Source organism: Larus michahellis, chromosome 5, assembly GCF_964199755.1.
Source record: "Larus michahellis chromosome 5, bLarMic1.1, whole genome shotgun sequence".
In the NCBI taxonomy this organism is placed as follows: Eukaryota; Metazoa; Chordata; class Aves; order Charadriiformes; family Laridae; genus Larus; species Larus michahellis.
Window position 1 is genome coordinate 6,606,868 of NC_133900.1, and position 20,253 is coordinate 6,627,120.

The window sequence follows — 20,253 nt, forward strand, 5'->3', positions numbered from 1 at the left end:
ATTTCATTATTTTCTTTCTATTTTATTATTAATGTTTAATTCAACTAGTTCAGTTTTTCTCTAAACTCATAAGTCTCTCTCTCTCCCTCCTCCCCTCGGTGCGGGACAGCCCCTGTCGTTGCTCTGGGTGCCCCTCTCCCCTCATGCCTGTGTGCGGGTTACGTTGCCAGCCTGCTGGCGAAGGCCCATGGCCGGAACCCTGCCGGACCGGGAGGCCGTGACTGGTCCATGAAAAGCCATTTTCTCTGGAAACGAAAGCCATCCGACGGGCGAGGAATTCGCTGTATTTGCAGAGCAGGCCGCTCATGCGTTGGCCCACGGCGACGCGCCAGGAGGCCGCCAGCGCTGTGGCCCTGTGCCGGAGCGTGTCGCTGGGGCCAGGCCTCCCGAGCCGGGGGTGTCGCAAAGCCAAAGGCCTCGTATTTTCTGTTACGATATTCACACGACGCGATTAAACGAACCCCTCGACGGCGCGAAGGCCCCGAGCGCGGGCAGCCGGGGATCGTCCCGCCGCTGCTCCGCCCCGTCCCGTCCCGCCGCTGCCCGGCGGGGGCCTCGCCGGCGGCCTGGCTCCTCCCCTCTTCCTCAGGAGCCGGGGAAGCCCCGCAACCAGCCCCTCTTCCTGCCCCCTCCCCCGGTCTCTCTCCTCTCTTTCCCGGTGGGATGGAAGTCACCGGTAATCCTCCTCCTCCTCCCCGGTAGCAAGCGGCGGGGCGAGTCCGGTGCCAAAATGCTGGGCATGTACGTGCCGGATAGGTTTGCCCTGAAGTCGTCAAAAGTGCAGGACGGGATGGGGCTCTACACGGCCCGCAAAGTCAAAAAGGTGGGTGATGGCCGGGCAAGCGGGCTAACGGCCTGGCCCGGCCCGGCGGGGAGCGGCTGCCACGTCTCACAGGAGAGCGGGGCGGCCCCCCGCCCCTCGCCGCCGCCGGCCGCGCTCCGGCTTCACCTCAGCCCCGCTCTGTCGGCGCTGCCTCCGCTTCACGCCGCCCGCGCTGCCTCTCCTCAGGGGAGGCACCTCCCGCCCGCTCCCCTCCTCCGGGAAAAGGGAGCTTCCCGGGGCGGGGAAGGGGCGCGGGGGCCGGGCCGCTGGCTAAGCCGGCGGCGGGGACGGCGAAAGGGTTTTCTCTGTGGTGTGTTTCTTTTTTGTTTGTTTTCCTCGTTTCTTTTAACTTGGTTTGTGTTTCTGGCAGCGTTCTGAGGGCAGAGCCTCTCCCGCCAGGGCTGCCGCCTGGGTCAGGGCCTGCCTCAGGCCGCCATGCCCTCTCTGAGGTACCGCCCGCCCCTGCCGCCGCCCTCCTCTCAGGGCTGGGTGGGGTGGAGGGTTTAATTCGCAGTTTTGGGACGATAAAGCCGAAAAGACGTGAAAGATGGGATTCGGCTGAACTGCGGGTCTCTCATACCCCAACCAGAACACCTCACGATTGAATTAAGTCTCTGAGTTATCTGAAACCCCAACTACAACTCTCTGGGTGGCTTGTTAGAACAGATAAAGGCATACCTGAAGTTATGAACGCTGCGTCAGTATACACCTCTCTGTTGTATATTTTGCTTTCCATTTTTGTCCTAGTTTTGGCTCTGAGCAGGCTAGGAGGGCTGCCTGATTTTTCAGTGGTTTCATCAACAAGGCTTAGGCACCATGGGGCAGAGATCTCTCATTTTTAAGGTGTCCCTGAGTGTTAATGGGAGGGTGGGAGGGCAAGAATTTTGTATCACTCGGCTTAAATTTTTTCCACTGAGGTTCTGAACTTTCATTTGAAAGCTTTGGGAGTTCACACAGCAAAGGAAGGTTGTACACTACCAGTGTGTATTAATTCCTGGATTTTGAAACAGAGTGAGCTCTAGAGTGAAGCTTGTGGAAATCATCACCTGTATATCAATATTAATTCTGAATGTCAGTTCAGAGTTCAGGGTCTGAGCACCCTTCCTTTACAGAGTTGTGAATGGAACCCTTGGAGCTGCATGCTAGGAAAAAAAGAGCATTTTCTTGCCTGAGTTACTCCATGTTACTTTGAACTTTTTTTTTATAGTGGCAAAGTATATGCTGTCAGCCTGCACAGCTCTGCCAGGTGAGCACATCGTACAGGACATCCTCGCAAAACTGAAGTGTTGCGGGTGTGACACGAATTGCATGTGGAATGCAAAAGGTAAAGGCAGAGACACCTGTAGTAAGATCTATTTGTATTAGGAGCATCTGGTCACGGTGTTTGCTGACTTGTCCTTTAGCGGTGAATCCTCTGTGCTGGTAGCACAGACAGTTGTGCTATGCAAAGCCCTGAGCAGAAGTATGTGCCTGACAGGCAGTCTTTGCTTTTTGACAGGGTGAGGAACCAGCTCTTGAGTTGCTCTGTGGGCAGTGTTTGAAACAGGTATTCCTAAAAATGGTTGGAGACCTAAGAACTGTGTGTTGCTGTGGCTGTTCGGAGAAGGGTGGATGTGTAAGTAACACAGATGATATGTTAGATATAGCCAGACTGTGCGTTGCTCTTTTCGATGGAAAGAAAAATCACATCTGAAGTGCTCTCCACATATTCTCCTGTGTAGTAATGAGGCAGCAGTACTTCAGGGCTATGATACAGAGTAGCTAATAGCTGTTAAATTAATTCCTTGGGGCTTTGGGGTTGGGAGGTGTTGCATATGACACTTAATTGTGAAGTAAGGTCTGTGTTGGTGAGTAGGAAGTATGGCACCATTTTCTCTCTGTTACTATATCACACAGCTGTGGTTGTCTTATCTGAAAGTAAAACATGTTTCAGATGATCTTATAATCAGTAATTTCAGTACCAACCCTCCAAGTGCTAAGTAATCACGAAGTAGGCCTCTGAAAATTCTGCTATTAGCAAAGGTTTTTGGTAATAATACATTTTGAACTGCTGCTGTCTGCCACCTGCTTTTGCACCTCCAGGCATTATGCTCTTGTTTTCAAGTTTTTGTCTGTAATCATTAAAGGTGGAACTTTTTTCTTTTGTTACAGTAACAAAAGTGTTTTGGTTCTCTTGTGTTTGGTTCTCTTTGTGTTCTCCAACAGCTGGCTTCTGGTTACAGCACCAGTATCACAAGGCCCTTGGTATAATCATCAGACAGCCACTACATTTCTCAGTGTTTTGCTGCATCTGGAAGATTAGTTGCTGCTGCTTTCTTGAAAGCAGTTGTTGAAAATAGCGTTTTTAACATTTGAATGGTGTGCCTTTCATATGTTGAATCACTGCTGTGGTTGACTTTAGACTGTGTTGTATGCCTTGCTTTTATTGATCATAGAGGAAGCTGAAGTCTTGGTATGCTTTTGATGGATATATATTGGCACATGACAGCATGTTTATTAACTGGGACATATATATATATGAAGAAAATGCTCTGAAAGGCTAAATGAATAATTACACTTACCTTAATGCACCTTTGTGTTCCAAGACATGAGGTTTTGCTGTCTCTAATTTCTGCTTTCTCTCCAAATTTGAGAAACTGTAAAAAGTGCTTAAAAGTCTGAACCACCTACTGTTCATGTTACATTTACTTTATATTCAGAGGTGGACATCTTGCCTTTTATTTTTGCTGTTGTTTTGAGCTTCTAGAAGGTCTTAAACATATTGCAGTAGAGGTTTATTGGTTTGGAGTAGCTGAGATAAGAATGATGTATGGTGTTTCTTGTTTTCAGTCAGTATGCAGTATTATGCTCTTGCTGTGCTTCATCCCAGAGGTGATGTGTGCTTCAGTGATGGGTAAAATTAACACTATAGATGCTTTTTAAGGTATCTAGGGATCCTTTGGACTGCAAGGATGAAAGTATTACTGAGGTGAGGGTTGTTGAAGCCTCCAAAGTGCTTAAGGATGAAATTAATCTCTTTATGCTGTCTTAAAAAGTGTTATTCTGCTGCTGAAGTGAGTTTGGGAGACTAGCTTTTTCAGGTTCCTTATTCTTTACATCTTCAAATAATTTCTCTATTAAAATTATGGAGTCTTTTCTTCTTTCTATAGAACTAATCTAGATTATAGCCCAATAAGCTTATCTTCATCTTGATAATTGCTATGAGTAATGGGAGATTCTGCAGGTATAATTACACCCTCTCTCGGAGCTCAGCAATTGTAGTGAGCTGCTTTCCTTGTTGCACCAAAACTGCATTTTGCTTTCTAAGTGAATGGGGAAAGCCAGTTCAGCCTGCCAGGAGGTGTCTGCTCCCGCAAGGGCCTACCTTATCTTTACTGAGCTAGGTAGGACAATGCATTTCCAGAGCAGATTTCCTCTGCCACCATCTTGGCTCTTCCTCCTCCTTTATCTAAGCAAACCACCCCCCATGTAATACCTATGTGTCCGCTATTGGACAGCAGCAAGCTTGCTGGGGTAGCACTCAGCATGAGAATGTTGATGGTTGTACATGCCTAAGTGTGTTGACCTATTTTCACCTTCATTGCTGATGAGGTAAAAGAAGTAAATTTCATTTTGAGTATTAAATCCCAGGATTTGTAAAGTTGGCAGGGAGGAGCTTTGACCTCAACAGTGAGCAAGCAATGAAGGGTGGTATGGAGATCAGTGAGAAGTGAAGGAGATGAAGCCCCACAGTGCCAGTTTTTGTTGTCACTGCCCATATCTGTGTCTCCATTACTGCTCTGTGCTCCAGTTGTTGTCTTATGCTGTTCTTATCTCTTAACCTTCTGCTTTGCTGTTCTTTCTAAAGAAATTTTCTTTGTGCACATTTAAAAATATTGGCTTTCAGTTCTGTTGCCTTATGCAATGCCAGTTTTCTTTTCCTTTGTTTATTACCTCTTCAGGTTTAATTGTAAATCCAAGGTTTTTTTTTACTTGGTTGGTTGTTTCCAAGAGGAATGATCCTGCAAGTTTTCCATTCCACTTTCCATTCCACAGGTACACTCTACCTGTAGGCAGTCTGTAAAAACTACGCAAGAGGGAAAATGTGTAGCAGGCTGTTTCTGGGACCATGGAATGTGCCTGGGGGAAGGGACACATGGACAAAGATCAATACTTCTATTAGCCAAAATACTGTTACTTGTAAAGAAACACCAAAGTTGCTTTTCATTATACAGTTATGATCTGTAATGCTTAAAAGTATATAGAGCTTTTAGATCTGAATAGTGCCTGAAGGAACATAGCATTCTGGTTTGTAGGGCTTGTCATTGCAAATGAGGACAAGGCTGGGGAGGGGGCGTGTGTGGAAAGTTAGGCCTGTGTAAGAAGAAAGTCCTATTTAAGTAATTTACCCTGCTGCTAGTGTGATGCCTGTGAAGGAAAAAACCACTGATATCCAATACTTTTGGAAGAACATATCAATGGATGCTTTCACAGCATGTGTTATGACTAGCAGGTGGTATAACACTTTAATGTTTATGACGGCTTGAATTAATTCATAGACATGTGCATACTCCCTGTGTTTTTAAACGAATCTCTCTGTATGATCAAAACCTCGGTTATTCAGTGTTTTGGTCTGTGGCACTTCAAAAAGTAGTGTTGCAAATAATCTTGCAAATAAATCTAATGAAAACTTTGCGCTTGCCAAAAATACTTTACATTTTAGTTGGATGTCTATTGCAAGGTGCTTCCTGAAAATCTTATATAAGAAATATAAGAAATCTGAATTGTAAATTTCAGCCTTAGTTAAAATAAAGTGCTGTTTCCCAAAGGGGAAATAAGCATGCAGGGTTTAAGAGCTTCTCCAAGCTGTGAAAAGAATGGGGATGAGCTTGAAGTTGAAGGATATGGACCTCAAGGATATGCACCTTTTTGGCATATCGGAGGATGACAAAGAGAAACTGTCCTTTTCCATTTGAAGCTAAAAACGATACCTCTGCTGGAGTTTGGCAATTTGCTTGTTTTTTTTTTTTCCTTTTTCACTAATACTTTTTCTCTTGCTCCTCAGGGTGAAAAATTTGGCCCCTTTGCAGGGGAGAAGCGAATGCCGCAGGAACTGGATGAGAACACAGACTGCAGGCTCATGTGGGAAGTGAGTAGTCTAGAGTGACATCATCACACCTAGCAAAATTTGATCTCAGAATTAAGTTTATACTGTTAACAAATCCTTTTTTAAATTTTCTTTTTTCCCTAGCTTAAAGATACTTTAGTGAGATTTTGGACTTAGTGATCCTTTAAAAATATGCTTTTTGGGTGGAGGGGGATTGACTTCTTTAAAAAGATAAAGAAAGAGCAAATGATGGTTTCTAATCAATGAAGTGTGAAAAATATCAAGTCAAGAAAAACACAAAAATATAACACCATTGTGAAAAATTATTGAAAAATGTGAAAAAAAAATGAAAACTTGAATATAGGAAGATGATTGTAAGTTACTGAGATACTGATTTATGCTGATCAGCAGGTGTCAGCTCATAGCGTCCTCCAGCTGTAATACAAAACATTTCCTTCTGTGATACTTGTGCTAGGGTTTGGCAATTGTATGAGTGAAGTTTTCAAATTGTAGCAGCTTTGTAATGCAATGTGTAGTTGTGAGATCTTTAGTGAAATAAAAACCTGGTGCGGTGGGCAGATGAAGGCATAATGAGTTTCAGGGCTCTTCTAAACTTTTTCATATATATCAGGCAGCAAGAGTAGTTTATACACTAGATCTTGTAATCGGGTCCTGAACCCGTCCTAGTTCCTGTCATAACTGTGTTTGCCTGTAGCAAAAATTTATCGAGTTTACCAGTTGAGGAGATTACACTAACTGATAAATACTTGCAATAACAACATTTTCAACCTGTTACAAACACCTGCTTTTCAGTGCTTCTGTTCTGTCTTTGTAATCTTTCTTTTCTGCTATAGTTCTTTGAGCAGAATTCCTTTCCTCTTTTTTTTTCCCCCCAGACAAGCAGTTTCTATTAAATGCATATTTAGTCCTGTTTTACACTGAGAAGGGGACTAACTTCCTACTTTTTCACCTTTCTATGGCTAGAGCTGGAAGGATGACTGTTATTTTTGTTGCACGGTACAAAAAAAGCTTATGTTTGACATTTGGCTTAAAGCACTATCTGTGCATTTATTACAAAATAAATGTTTGTTTGGAAAAAACCCTCTAGGATTAGCATCGCTGAGCAGCTTATAAAGCGTGGGTAGTATTGATACAGTCTTAACTATAAATAGGTTCTGCACACTGGAACAATGACTGAGAGAATGCTAAAAGCCCATCTCATTAAACCCAAACTCAGTGTAAATCCAGTGAGCGGCAAAATATTCCTAGATGAAATGTTTACTCAAGTCCATGCAACCCTCTGTCTTTGTCTTTCCCCCTTCCCTTTTCTTTCTTTCTCTTTTAATCTAGGGGTGTGCCCAAAATATTCTTTCCCAGAGAGGCGGTGTGGACAATTTGTTCCCCTCTCCTTTAGTTACATACTCAGAGCAACTGGTTTCGTCTTTGTTCACAGCTGAAAACAAAACAATACAATACAATGTACTTTTATTACAAATGTTTGCTGAATACACTACATGTTAATGTGTCCTGGCTCACTTGCCTTTTCATGGTGTTTCTGCAGGTTATTTTAAATCAATAAAATACTTGAGTCTAGAACAAGGATTTCAGAAGGGATGGTGGGTGGATTATAGCAATGAGAAGGTCTTTAATTTAAGTTTGTTGGAAAGCTATATGATTTTCCACATGCCTCGTTGCTGATGATTAAATGAGATTTATCTGTTTCTGTAAAAGAGAAAATAAAAGGCAAATAATGTATTTACTGATGACACTAATATGACCCCATCGACAGCAAATAAGAAAATGAGTTTTTTATGAGCTCTTCTGAAATCATTTCATAATATCTTATTGTAACCTAGTTTTGAGAGCCTTGAAAAGATTCCTGCATACCAAATTTTATGACTTCCTGAATGTTTGAACCCAAGTTGTTCATGTTTACTGAAGTTGATCTGAACGTGAGCTTTATAATGTAATTTAAATCATGCTGTGAGAGTAGTCTTAAGTTGAAAATCGAGACCAGGAATGCAGAAAATGAAAAGTTGAACCGTCCAAGTAGGCGGTTGTTCCAGAGGCTGTGGGAGACAGTCACAGCAACTAACCGTGTTTGTGCATAGTCAACCGTACCAACGATATTAAAAGTAATTAATTTGAGGACTGTTGGATGAAGGCACAGTAAAGCCTGACCTCACAGTCTGATGGAAATAAAAAAAAAAAATGCATTTTCAGAGAGGACACCTTTAGAAAGAAGGCTATGTAGTGGAGGCTTTTTGTAAGTAGAGTAAAAATCAACATTAGTGGAACATTTCTTTTCCTGGTATGTGATGCCTGGGAGCAGAGCTTCAATTTTGTGGAATAGTTTTCTGTGAGGAAGTTTACCACATGCATTTCTAGTTGTGTGGAGATGTGGTCTGTGATGTGGTCTGTTTTGATCAAGTTACTCCTTTTTCTTCGAGACCAACATTGTGAGTTGGCATCTTTAAGACATCATGCTGAGACAGAATTGTACATGTCATGTTTTCTTTTGGTCTTAAGAAAAACATGGAACCCAAAAAATTCATTTGGTCCAGTGATTTTGTTTAAGTTCTGAGGATGCTGGAGTTTGTGTTTAACTTAAATATAGCAGAATGCCATTAGTCTGCCTGTAACTTGCATAGATCTGAAGATGTGAAAGGTTTACGCTTGCTCATGCAACAGATTCCAGAGGACTGGGCAGGGAAGCATCCTTGATATTGCTGTTATTTTTATGAAGAGCTACATGCTGAAATGTTTTATTTACAAGTGATCTGAAAGGGAAAAAACCCCAACCTGTGGTAACTATATAGTTAGGAGTAATAATAAAAAGCCAAGAAAATGTCCAAATGGCTTTGTGCCTCTTCTTTCTTTCTGTCAAAAAACCACCTCCCCTTTATCCCTCAACCTCTATGCTGTTGTCTCTGAGACTGAATTTCATGTTGTGCTAATTAAGTACGCAGCTGGTTGCTGGTGATGAATTGAGAGTTTTGTTCTTATTCTTAGCATACCACTAACACCTTGATTAAATACTGCTTTGTTGGTCTGTATCAGTATACTTAGCATAGCAATTTTAAATTACGTGTATATACTGGAAGAGCAAATGCTTTAAGGCAAGAACAGAATAATCTTTAGGGATCGATGTTCACAGAAGTTCCCTTTGCAAAGAGAAGGTATCTGTTCATTTTCTTTCCTTTATTGTGCTTAATCAAGAAAATGGTGTTCATTTCACTACTATTGGATTGTGGTGTGGCAAGCATATATACTTTTGGTGATGACTTTGGTAAATCTTAAAACAGGGAGGGCTGCAAAGACTTAGTCCTTCTTCAAATACTCTGACATACCATGAAGAAACGTTGGTCAGGATTGGATGGCATATAATGCAGCATGTAATGCTGAATGTTACATGTTTCAGGTTTGGTTTCTGTCTATCTGCCAAGATTATATTTTCTTCATTGTTATGTTAAAACCAAGAAGAACAGAAACATGCTGGAAATCAGTCTTACAATGGAAGCTAATGTTTGTTTTAACTTATATGAGAAAATTAAATGAACTTATGTTTCTACTACTTAACTCTCTCATCACTTTTGCAGTGACAATTGTTTTTAGTTAAATAAGCCTGCCTGAAAACCTGTTATTGGCTACAACCAACTTTGGATCAGAGCTTTAGTTTAGGTATGAGAAGTCAAGCACTTTAAGCTAATGATGGTGTGTGTATGTGTGCGAGGGGTTCCTTTTCACCGCCCTCCTTTTTTTTCTCTGATACCTTGCCTTTAAAATGTGGTTCTGGCATAGGAAGGCTTTTGCTTACAAGGCATTAAGTTGAATTATGTCCCGAGGTTCATGTTAAAATAAATCTTGATTTGAAGAAAGCTGTGTTTGCTTGCAAGATGAATGTAATATTTGAAATCTAATTCCTAGCAATGTAGTCTTTGGTTTTTCTCTATGAAGACTGCCTTCCCAGTCATTACTCCTCAGATAGTATTTACATTTAAAACTGTTTGCTTTTAATGTTTTTGTGTGAATCTTTGTTTAATTTTCAGAATTGTTATTGTTTTTCTCATTTCTTAGACAAATGCATCTGGATACATTTTTTATGCAAGTTGCATTTAAAATAACTTTTGCCACATGTAAGTCAGACATTGGTGCCCTATCTCAGTTGCAAGTTTGTGTCCGAGATTTTCAGTTTTGTTAAAGTAATCCCCAGTGGGATAGACTAGCATCCAAAGTAGTTATTAATATTCTTACCAGTTTATTTAGCTAAATTTCATTAATCACCTTTTAACATGAATAAAGATGACTAAATCAAGCCTTAGTGTATAACTTTGTAGTCATTTCAGTGACTTTTGGAACAGGCACCTTTAATGATCCTTCTGGTTTTGGTGATGAGAAGAATGTGCTCCCAGAAGTGACTGAGAATGTTAGCCTCGTGTCTTCAGTTATGTGTTTTATTTAAGATGTTAGAAAGCACATGTGGACAGGTCGAGGGGCTGGTATTCTAATCTGAACGTGTTGTAGATGATCACACCCAATTTGTTTAAGGAGATTTGGGTATTCTTCCAGTGAGTGTGAAGTTCAACCCTTCTTCTGAAATCTCCACAAATTGTTAGCAGAAGTCTAGGCATGAGCTGTCTGAACCGTTCTGTCTCTGACAGGGTCAATTAATGTCATGCACTGGAAGAAGCTTCATTAACATGGAAAAACTGTTGCTGTATAATTTGGCTGAAGAAAAATGTCCCATGCTGTCTATGTCCCATTAGTTCTTAGTGAGTAAGCAAATCAACAGTTGCTGCCTCAGGTTTCCTTTGCAAGTGTTATTTTAATACTTTCTACAGCAATGTTAAAATACTGGTTTCTACTCTGCAGTGAGCTCTGTGATGGAGGTCTGAAACTGAGGACGCAGAAGTATTGCATCTAGCTGTTTTATACTATTAACAATAAAAATCATGTTTTCAGCTAATCAAAAAAATGCAGCGCAGAAAACAGTAGTTTTCTTTACACGATTGTTTGAATGAACATAGATTTTTTTTAGATTTAGAAATGTTTAGAAAATGGTTTCCAGAAAGCAGGCAGTGTGTTTACTGCCTTCAGCAAGGATAACCATCTGCTTATTTTCAGTGAAGTTTTTTTTTCTTCTTCTCTTGCCAGGTGTGCATGGTAGAGCATTTGCAACTGCACTCATGAGCATTTTGAAGTAGCATATATGACAACTTTGGATGTATTTTGAAAATCTGGAGGTAATTTCATTGCAGCATAAAAGGCTAGCAGATGGAGTCGTGCATGTTGTTGATGGGCATTACAAGCAGTGTAGACACTATTTAGGCCTGTGTAGGATTTCATATGGTAGCTTATGCAATGACTAGGGGCACTTTATTTTCTGGATACTTGTATAGTGACATGATGTTTGTTAATGTGGCATAATTCAGTGATGTCCTGATCTATCTTGAGGTAAAACCCTCTGTGTGGTAATAGTGAATGTCAGGTATTTCATCTTACTGTGAAGAAATTTAACTAAATTAGTTCAGTGACACCTTTTCTGTTGATTCTCAAGGAGCTAATTCTTCATAATTCAATTGTCTGGTGCACGCTTTGGATATGTGTATGGATTTTAGGTGTTTGATCATAGTGAGTGACCAAATAGAGGGTGTTGTAGTAAAATAGAAAGAGATCTCACTGTGGGTTATCGGGCATGAATTTGAATTAGCCTTGTTCTAGGCTTATGCCAAAGTCTACCTATACTTAAATATGAGACTACTTGCTACTTAGTTATTTAGCCTGAGAAATCAGAGGTGACTGCGTGTCTAGTCTCATCACTTGCTGGTAATAGAAACTCCAAGTTATCTCCACTGGTTACAGAAAATACAGGAACATCTTGGTCTCAGTGCTGAAAGGGCCTCACCCTCTCAGAATACTTTTGGACTTGAGTTCGGGTGCTATTAAAATAGTTTTTAAAATCCTTTCTGGGCTAGCCACTGTAGCTTGAAGATCTTAAGGAATTCTACCTCTAACTGGATGATTTTGTTTAGTTCAGGTAATATGAACTATACAGAAACTGGGAAAATAACATTCAAATGTGGAATTAGTTGTGTAGATGGGTGACAGGTTCAAATGTCACAACTTTTAAATAAAATATCTTCACTAGCATTGTGAAACTGATACTACTTCATAAAACTATCAGGGAATCTCAGTCCTGTAAAAATCTTTTGCCTCTGTTTTAAGTACCTTATAACTATAAACGATTGTAACAGTTCAGATGTGGGGCAAGTGCAGTAATTTGCTTGCAGCTACATTAAGAAAATCTTCCTTAAAGAATTTTCTACTTTAGTTTGTGATATACAAAAGTATTTCTCATTTCCTCTCCCCAAAAGCATCCTCGGTTTTCCAACAATTTCCTGCCAGCAATAGTTGCGGTAGGCATGTTGTCCTGAAGATTCTGGGAGTGGCTGGGTGATTGGAAAGGGGCCCCCTGGGAGTGGTGTGGGAGCTCTGCTGCAGAATGAATCCTGTTCAGTTCTCCAGGTCTTGTATGGAGTAAGCAGTAAGGATATGTGTGGGGAACTTTTGTAAAAGAAGGTTCTCAGAGATAAAGAAAGCCAAGAAACCTTATTCGCTATGAGGAGTGCTCCAGAACTGTACATGCCCAGTCCTAGCTCTGTGGTGAGAGAAGTAAATTGCAGTATATTTAGCTTGCTTGAGGACTTGTGGTTAGCAGAATTGTGTGGGCCTACAGTCCAGCATCTGTCTTAGTGACAGCCATCTCTGATCCTGCCTCCTTGGATATCAGAACAGATTGAAGGGCAGACCCAGGTGTAAGCATTTTAGCTTCTATTTATTGATATATCTTCTAATTAAACTGATTTTCTTGTTTGGTGATCACATCAAAGAAGATGACCGAGGACTTTAGTGGACTGTTATTGAGGGGAGTACCCTTTGGGACATATTCCAATATTCATTTTGATTCGTTAATAGTTCATTATGGATGATATTTAGGTGCACTTATTTTAAACAGAAAATGTTTATTTCATTTAACTACTAGGATTAGTTTATACTGGCTTTGAGAAATATGTTTGCAAAGCAAGAGCTGGTCTTTTTGTTTGTTTGTTTTAAATGTTGTTCAAGTTTGAGATTTAGTGCCACAGTGCTCAATGATCAGTTGTTCATTTAGGAAACTCATTATCCGTGCAACCAATGAGAAAAGGAGTGGTAAGTACAGGGTTTTGGCTGTTTTTTCTTGACTTTTCTTCCTCACAGCTGTGTACTTGATGCAGTATTATTTCTTTACGAGGTGAAAAAAGCAATAGAAAATATAGCACGTCTTTAAGGGATTTATCGTATTCTTTTATCAATAGTTTCCTTATGTGTTAAGTGTTTACTTTGTTTGATATCTTCATATATTGGTGGAGACTGAGAAAGCACAACTGAGATGATCATGTATCATTGAAGTGAATATAAATTATATAATTTAAGGATCAAACAAATGAAGAATAATGGATGAAAAGGCAGATAGTGTAATGTATGGTTTTTATAATAGGATCTCGATTGCTTCTCTCCCCAACTCAAGTTAAGAGCTGATGTAAACCTTTATAGGACCTACATGGTGGGCTTCTACAACGCATGCTTTGGTAGCTAAATCACAAAGCCATTAGCTTGATTTGAATTGCTCAAAGATGTGAATCTGCAATGTTAACCATTTTCACTCAAAGTGAGGCTCTGCTTTGTGGATTACCTATTTAGAAGTGGATGATTGTTACGGTATAATCAATGCAGTGCTTCTGTGTGGTGTGTGGCGTTTCAGGAGGTGAAAACAACATTAACATGTATTTTTGTGTAAATTTGGAGCTTGCTCTTATGGTTTGATTGTACTCATTCTGCCCATGTTCCTAATGAAAACAATGGTTCTAGTAATGAGCAGGCATTACTTCCCAAGGTGAATAGTCACAGAATGGCCAAGGTTGGAAGGGACCTCTGGAGGTCATTTGGTCCAACCCTCCTGCTCGTGTAGGGCCACCTAGTGCCAGCTGCCCAGGACAGATTTTGAGTATCTACATTTTTGAGGATGGAGACTACACAACCTCTCTGGGAAACCCATTGCAATGCTTAGTGTCAGATAATATTGTTTCCAGGTGCATTTAAGTATGTAGGTTTGACCCTCTTCACTGTGGTTAGTCTGTGTGTTTGAAAGTAAAACAGCTTTTAAAGTTTGAAATATTGGCACTTTTTCACGATGCATCCTTCTTAAGATATGACTTCCTTTGGAAGAACAGTAATAAATTTTGAAGGCTTTTATTTGTTTGCAGAACTACAGTAGGTTTTCTTGTCTTAATCTGAGAAAAACATGCTGTCACCAGCTATTATTGTAATGGAATACTTTTTTTCTTTCTAATGATATCCTAAATATTTAGGTAATTTAAGCAGTCATATTTAAGAAATAAGATATAGCATCTATTGGAAACAAATATAGCAAGTATGTGAGCAATTTAAATAGAAAGCCATGAAGACAATCTAATTTTGATCTTACATAGATGAATTCCCTAGCTCTTAGGAAATACCTGCTTTGGATACTTCTTGTTGACAGATGAAAAAGAAAATATGTTCATTATAGAAATAAATCACATGGAAGGATAATGTGTCTGTATGACCTTCTTGCATGGCGCTCTAACTTCTCTGTCAGTGGAGGTTCAAGATTCATTTTCTTATGTGACAAAGTGGCGCTGTATTTCTTTAGCAGTGTGTTTTTGTTTCAAGTGGGAAGAATGACTTGGTTAATACTAAGTTTCTATCTTTATTTTTTTCAATGTAAGATGGGATTTTGTCACAGTCATAGAAATTCTATGGATATGTAATGATATCCGAAGGCTCCTGATAGGTTATGACTTATCTTGCGTGTCCAATTCTTTTTTTAAAGTGGCTTCTTCATTTAGTGAACAAAACCTGAACATGTTTGTTTCTTCTACTAAGTAATTTACAGCCCTTACCTACATAATATACTAACTTGTTTGCTGAAATAATCTCATATTCTGATAAAACTTCAGCCAAGCATATATTTTGACTGACTGCTATTCATTGAGACTACATATTTAAATTTCCTTTGAAGAGGCATATATAAAAGGTGTTCAAGTGAGCTGTAAAATAAGATAGATGGAGTAAATAAATGCAATTATATTGGTCCGTGATCTGAAGATAGATCTACATGCAAAGGGCAAAATGGTTTTTGCCCTTGCTAAAGGAGGGAAAAAAAAAAAACCAAAACAAAAAACAGAACAAAACCAAAAAACCAAACTTATAGAAGACTTGAAAGGGAAATGAGGAATATGATTTTTCAATAAGTGTTTTCTGAGTTTCTGCAATACTTAGGATTGGTGTGGGGCAGTAAGAGTTAACACTAGTGAAGGCATATCTACTGAATTTGGAATGTGTATGAAGAAGAAAAGCTTTGTATTTGGTGATAAAGAAGCAAAAAGAGGATGGAGTAGTGGGATGGGAGTGGAGGATGAATTCAGGTTGGAAGTTGGTTGAGCAACTGGTAAGATTACAGAAGAGGGAAATAGCAAAGGTAGTGGAAAAGTTGAATTCAGATGTGGATGTGTTTGGTTTGTAATGGTTGCCAGTTAAGGTTGAGATGCTTCTGGAAATACGAAAGTAGGCAGAAATAGGTGGATTTAGGAATTGGCCATAGAGGGTGAACGGGATCTGCTAGAACATAATGAGCCAAGGACAAGTGAGTCTAGAAGAGTATCAAATATGAAAAAGAAAGTGAAAGGTGAAGAACTATCAAGCTGAAGATCACTGAATGGACGTGGGTGGTTGCAGGGGTACGGAGACTCATGAACAAAAGCCTGAACTCATTGGTGTTGGAACCAAATGGTGGTTGGAATAGCACAAGATTAGAGGATGTGCTTTAGTCCAGAGGAAAATTACTCTAGGCCTTCTCTGTACTGTTAGCAGAAGAGAAATGCTGCAAAGTGAGTTAGAGGACATGTATAGGTTATGGAAGAAAATGGTCCACTCTTGGACGGTATTTTGGAGAAGAAAGATAGGACAATAGCAGTGAGTTGTGGGGAAAGGAAAAGGAATTGGAGTCAGGAGAGCTTCCAACCTTAACCTGGGGAAAGTGATGAGATGCATACTGAGTGACAAAAGACAGGAAGATATGAGAAGAATTAGGTAGACTGTAGGAGCAAAATGCATTGGAACATGGGAAGGAGGAGAACTCAGGAAAACTGGAAAAGGCACGTTAGGGTTGGAGTTGGGAAAGGACCTCTAGGGTTGTATTGGTTTCTGGCAAGATCATAAAGAAGAAGGACTCAAAGGAACAAAGAGAGGAAAGAACATGAGCACTGGTGACCACACTGTCAGATCAAGGAGACCCAGGAGTCAGTTGTAATACTTGTTTAGTAAAGGAAAGGCTAAGAAAAGAGAGGGGGAGCTCAATAAAGGAGGCTGATGCCAGCTGGCTTTGAGTTGCCTCCCTATTCTTAGGTGAATAAATACGCTTATAGAAAAAGGTGAATGTGCACCACAGCTGTGAGTACCCGTTGAATGGAAGATTCACCTGCTGAGCACAAGCATGCCTTAGTGTTTTACGTGTTTGTGTTTGGTAAACAATTTTAATTTGGCTTGATTTTTTTCTTTAATATTTCAGGTTCGTGGGAGTAAAGGTGAAGTCCTGTATATCCTGGATGCAAGCAATCCACGCCATTCTAATTGGCTGCGTTTTGTCCATGAGGCTCCATCACAGGAACAGAAGAACCTGGCAGCCATCCAGGTAGATTTGGTGGATTCCTACCATTTGCTTCCCGTTACTGATTTACTAATTTGATCTCCACTCTGGTCTTTAGTAAAATTGCAAGATCTGAGAAAAGTAGCAAACTGCTTTCCTTTTCCTACCTTTCCTTTTAGAAGTGAACTCTTGTGCTTAAATATAATATAAATAAGATTGATAGGATGAAAGACCAAAGAGGTTCTTGGTTAGAATCTGATATTCTTTGAATCCACTGTGATGGAATTGCACTGAATCACTTACATGAACTATTTCTCCTGGCTTAAAGTGAACATTTTACATTAAAAAAAATAAAATATCAATTTCCAGAGTAGTTAACTCACTACTGTAACAACAGTTTAATTATCTTACTACAGCCTTATTTAGTCAAGTTAAGCTTTTGCCTGAATACGGCTGGTTTTGTCACTGTAGAAATGAATAGGTAACTGTATATCTGGCTGAGTCAGGACGAATGATTTCAAGGCCTAGTTGTGTTTCATGATAAACTCAGGTGTGGTCTTAAGTGTGTGGAAAGCAGAATTGTGTGTTTGCTTTGTAGTTTAAAATTTAATGTAAGTGTGACATGTTTGAAAGCAAGCATGGTGCTTAAAATATTCCAGTAGAAAACAACAGAGAATTGAAGGATCTAATTGTCCGATAGGATGATCATAGAATCATAGAATTGTTAGATTCTCTTGTTAGATGATCTTTAAGGTCCCTTCCAACCCCCCTGCCATGGGCAGGGACACCTCCTACTAGATGAGGTTGCTCAGAGCCCCATCCAGCCTGGCCTTAAAAACTTCTAGGGATGGGGCTTTCACCACCTCTCTGGGCAACCTGTTCCAGTGTCTCACCACCCTCATGGTGAAGAACTTCTTCCTAACGTCCAGTCTGAATTGTCCCATCTCTAGTTTTAATCCATTCCCTCTAGTCCTACTGTTACCTGACATCCTAAAAAGTCCCTCACCAGCTTTCTTGTAGTAGCCCCCTTAAGATACTGGTAGGCCACTGTAAGGTCTCCTCGGAGCCTTCTTTTCTCCAGACTGAACAACCCCAACTCTCTGTCTGTCCTCATAGGAGAAGTGTTCCAGCCCTCTGATCATCCTTGTGGCTCTTCTCTGGACATGTTCCAGCACATTCATATCTTTCTTGTAGCAGGGGCTCCAGAATTGGACGCAGTACTCCAGGTGGGGTCTCACGAGAGTGGAGTAGAGGGGGAGAATCGCCTCCCTCGACCTGCTGGCCACGCTTCTCCTGATGCAGCCCAGGATACGATTGGCTTTCTGGGCTGCTAGTGCACACAAAAGATGATTAGGTAACTATATATCTGGCTGAGTCAGGACTAATGAAAAGGAGAATTATTTATCAGTATTTCTTGAAATTATTATTCTGCTTTTTCATCATGAGATTACTTTTTTCCTAGGATTTGCCTGCATATCGTTGACAAAAGAATTAAAAAACGTATTTTGAGGCCAAATGAAAATAAATTTATTTTTCCTTGCCAAGAAAACAAAATTCATTTCTGATGAAATAAAACAGGGGAAAAAATATTTTAAAACTGCGAAGTAGAAAAGGAATACTGGTAAAGCCCTAGCACGCAGTTCTGTGAAAGATGCATTATTGCGGTTCCCCCCCTGCCCCTTCCCTTCTATTCAGAGTCAGTGGCACTCCCCTGTAGTAACTTCAGTTTCTGTGTTGATGACCTGCCCAACTCAAATCTTTTACTTGCCAGAGGGACGGTTTGGTTATTTGGGTCTTAAGCAGACAGTGCGCAGTGAGATTGCTGCCTCCAGTTCACCCACAGACCTGGTATCAACCTCCCTCTTCCTATCCCTGTTGTGAGCTTTTCTGTGATTTCCGTTCCGCCGTTGTATCTCTTACCGCATTTCTTCTGCTTGGCTTTTCTTCCTTTATCACAGTAGTTGAACGCTACTATTAGCAGCGTACTGCGTTGGGAAACCTAACAGGTTCTTTGGCAGCCTTTGGTTGATTTGTGCCTCCTGCCTTCCCAAACTTTGGCTTTACTGAATGTCGGTCTGTGGCATTCCATCACACATTGCTGTCTGAACGTGACTGCAGTTTTGCTGGTGATGTTGTTTCCTTGAACCTTGTTGCTGTTCCTGGTTTAGTTTACTGTGGACAGCCTCATCTGCTTTTCCTCTGGGCCTCTACTCCAGGTTGTCGTCTTTTGTTTAGACCTCTTTAGGTCTTAACATCCAGGCTACAATTGAATTTTTGAGTAATAGACAAGAAAGTGTTCACCACTCATGGCAGAAACTCTTGTCAGCACTCACTGAATGACTGCTTTATTACGCTTTCCCTGCTGTCTATGACAAGCCAATGGTTAATTTAGTATGACCAACTGCCTGTGCAATTATATCCGTATGTTTTCCTTCTCTCTTTGTCTCTCAGTTATACCAGGAGCTATCAAAAGATTTGTTGTCCTGCTTACGGTACCAAATATGAAGGGTCCTCATACATGAGGAGTCCTAGGTGTTAATCAGTGATTAGCATGTCATCAGTGCGTAGGCAGTGTGATGGCAAATTACAGTCAATGTTAGCAAATGCAAAGTAAGGCTCACAAGAGGGAGCAGTGTGAACAATTAGTGTTCACTATTAAATTTTAAATAAAATGCTTGGTAAAATGACCTGAAATTCTGAATAGAAGTTTTAATGGAATATCCAGTGTGTGCCTAGTGGGTTTTTTGGTAATGAAAATGATTATTTAAATAAAGAAATGGAAAGAAACTGTTATACTGTGTTGCATTATGCCTTGCTTAGAGTGTGCTTAGTGCTTTTCGCATGTCCTTTTTTTAAAGGATTGTATCAGAGCTAAAAGGATGGTTTAAGAAGAAAAAGAGTGGCAAGAATGTTAGTCCTGTAAAAGTTTCCACAGAAAAACATTTGGAAAAGTTACAGGGAAGAACAGAGTAAACATGATCAGCATGTACAAAATGATGAAAAGTATAGGAAAGGCAAACTTAAGAAAACAAACAAAAATTTACTAAATTGTTGTAGTTTTCTTTTAGCACCATCAATAATCAGCTGCCAAAGTAACTTGTGTGTTCCATGTGAGTGATGTTGAAGCTGTATATATAGAGAGATATGTATATAGAAGTATTTAATTGCACATAATGTGAATAGGTACTATTTGTGTTGAAAAAAGCTGAATATGCATTTCTTTGCAGGGTTTGATCTCACTTCAGTAGATGGAGATTCAAATCCCAAAGGTCTGCTATTCCTTTAAGGGGGGGGGGGGAAAACCCCAACAAGACAGCCCACAAATCCTTCAGGATTTTAATTACACAATTTTTGCCTTTAATGTTAAGCAGATTTAAGGCCACTTGGTGCAGTAGCACTTTGTTTGATGAAATCAGTGGGCAAAACATGGGTGGAATGTTTCCACTAATGATACCCTTTAATGTGAACTGGGAGTTGCCTGCTTGCCACCAAAGATGATGAAATGATGTTTTACAAAGGGGAAAAAGTCATCAATTACGTTAGTAAAGTTGGTTTAGCTTCGTTATCGTTACTCCAGTTAACGTGGAAAAAAGTTTGCATTGCTGAACAAGTACCTAA

At 40.3% G+C, this 20,253-nt stretch overlaps 1 protein-coding gene across 4 annotated transcripts in view; it reads left to right on the top strand.

The window, feature by feature from the left end:
* The first annotated feature begins 273 nt into the window (after window positions 1-273).
* The window catches only part of PRDM5 (PR/SET domain 5), an 85,880-nt gene continuing 65,900 nt past the window's right edge, over window positions 274-20,253 (top strand). For 2 of the 4 annotated variants that reach the window (XM_074588994.1, XM_074588996.1), the window contains exons 1-3: window positions 601-823; window positions 5,868-5,951; window positions 16,558-16,680. In XM_074588994.1, the coding sequence (XP_074445095.1) occupies window positions 731-823; window positions 5,868-5,951; window positions 16,558-16,680 (300 nt within the window). In that variant the 5' untranslated portion in view covers window positions 601-730. Of the gene's footprint in view, window positions 824-5,867; window positions 5,952-16,557; window positions 16,681-20,253 lie in introns of all 4 variants that reach the window. The other 2 variants (XM_074588998.1, XM_074588997.1) reach the window with 2 other exon arrangements.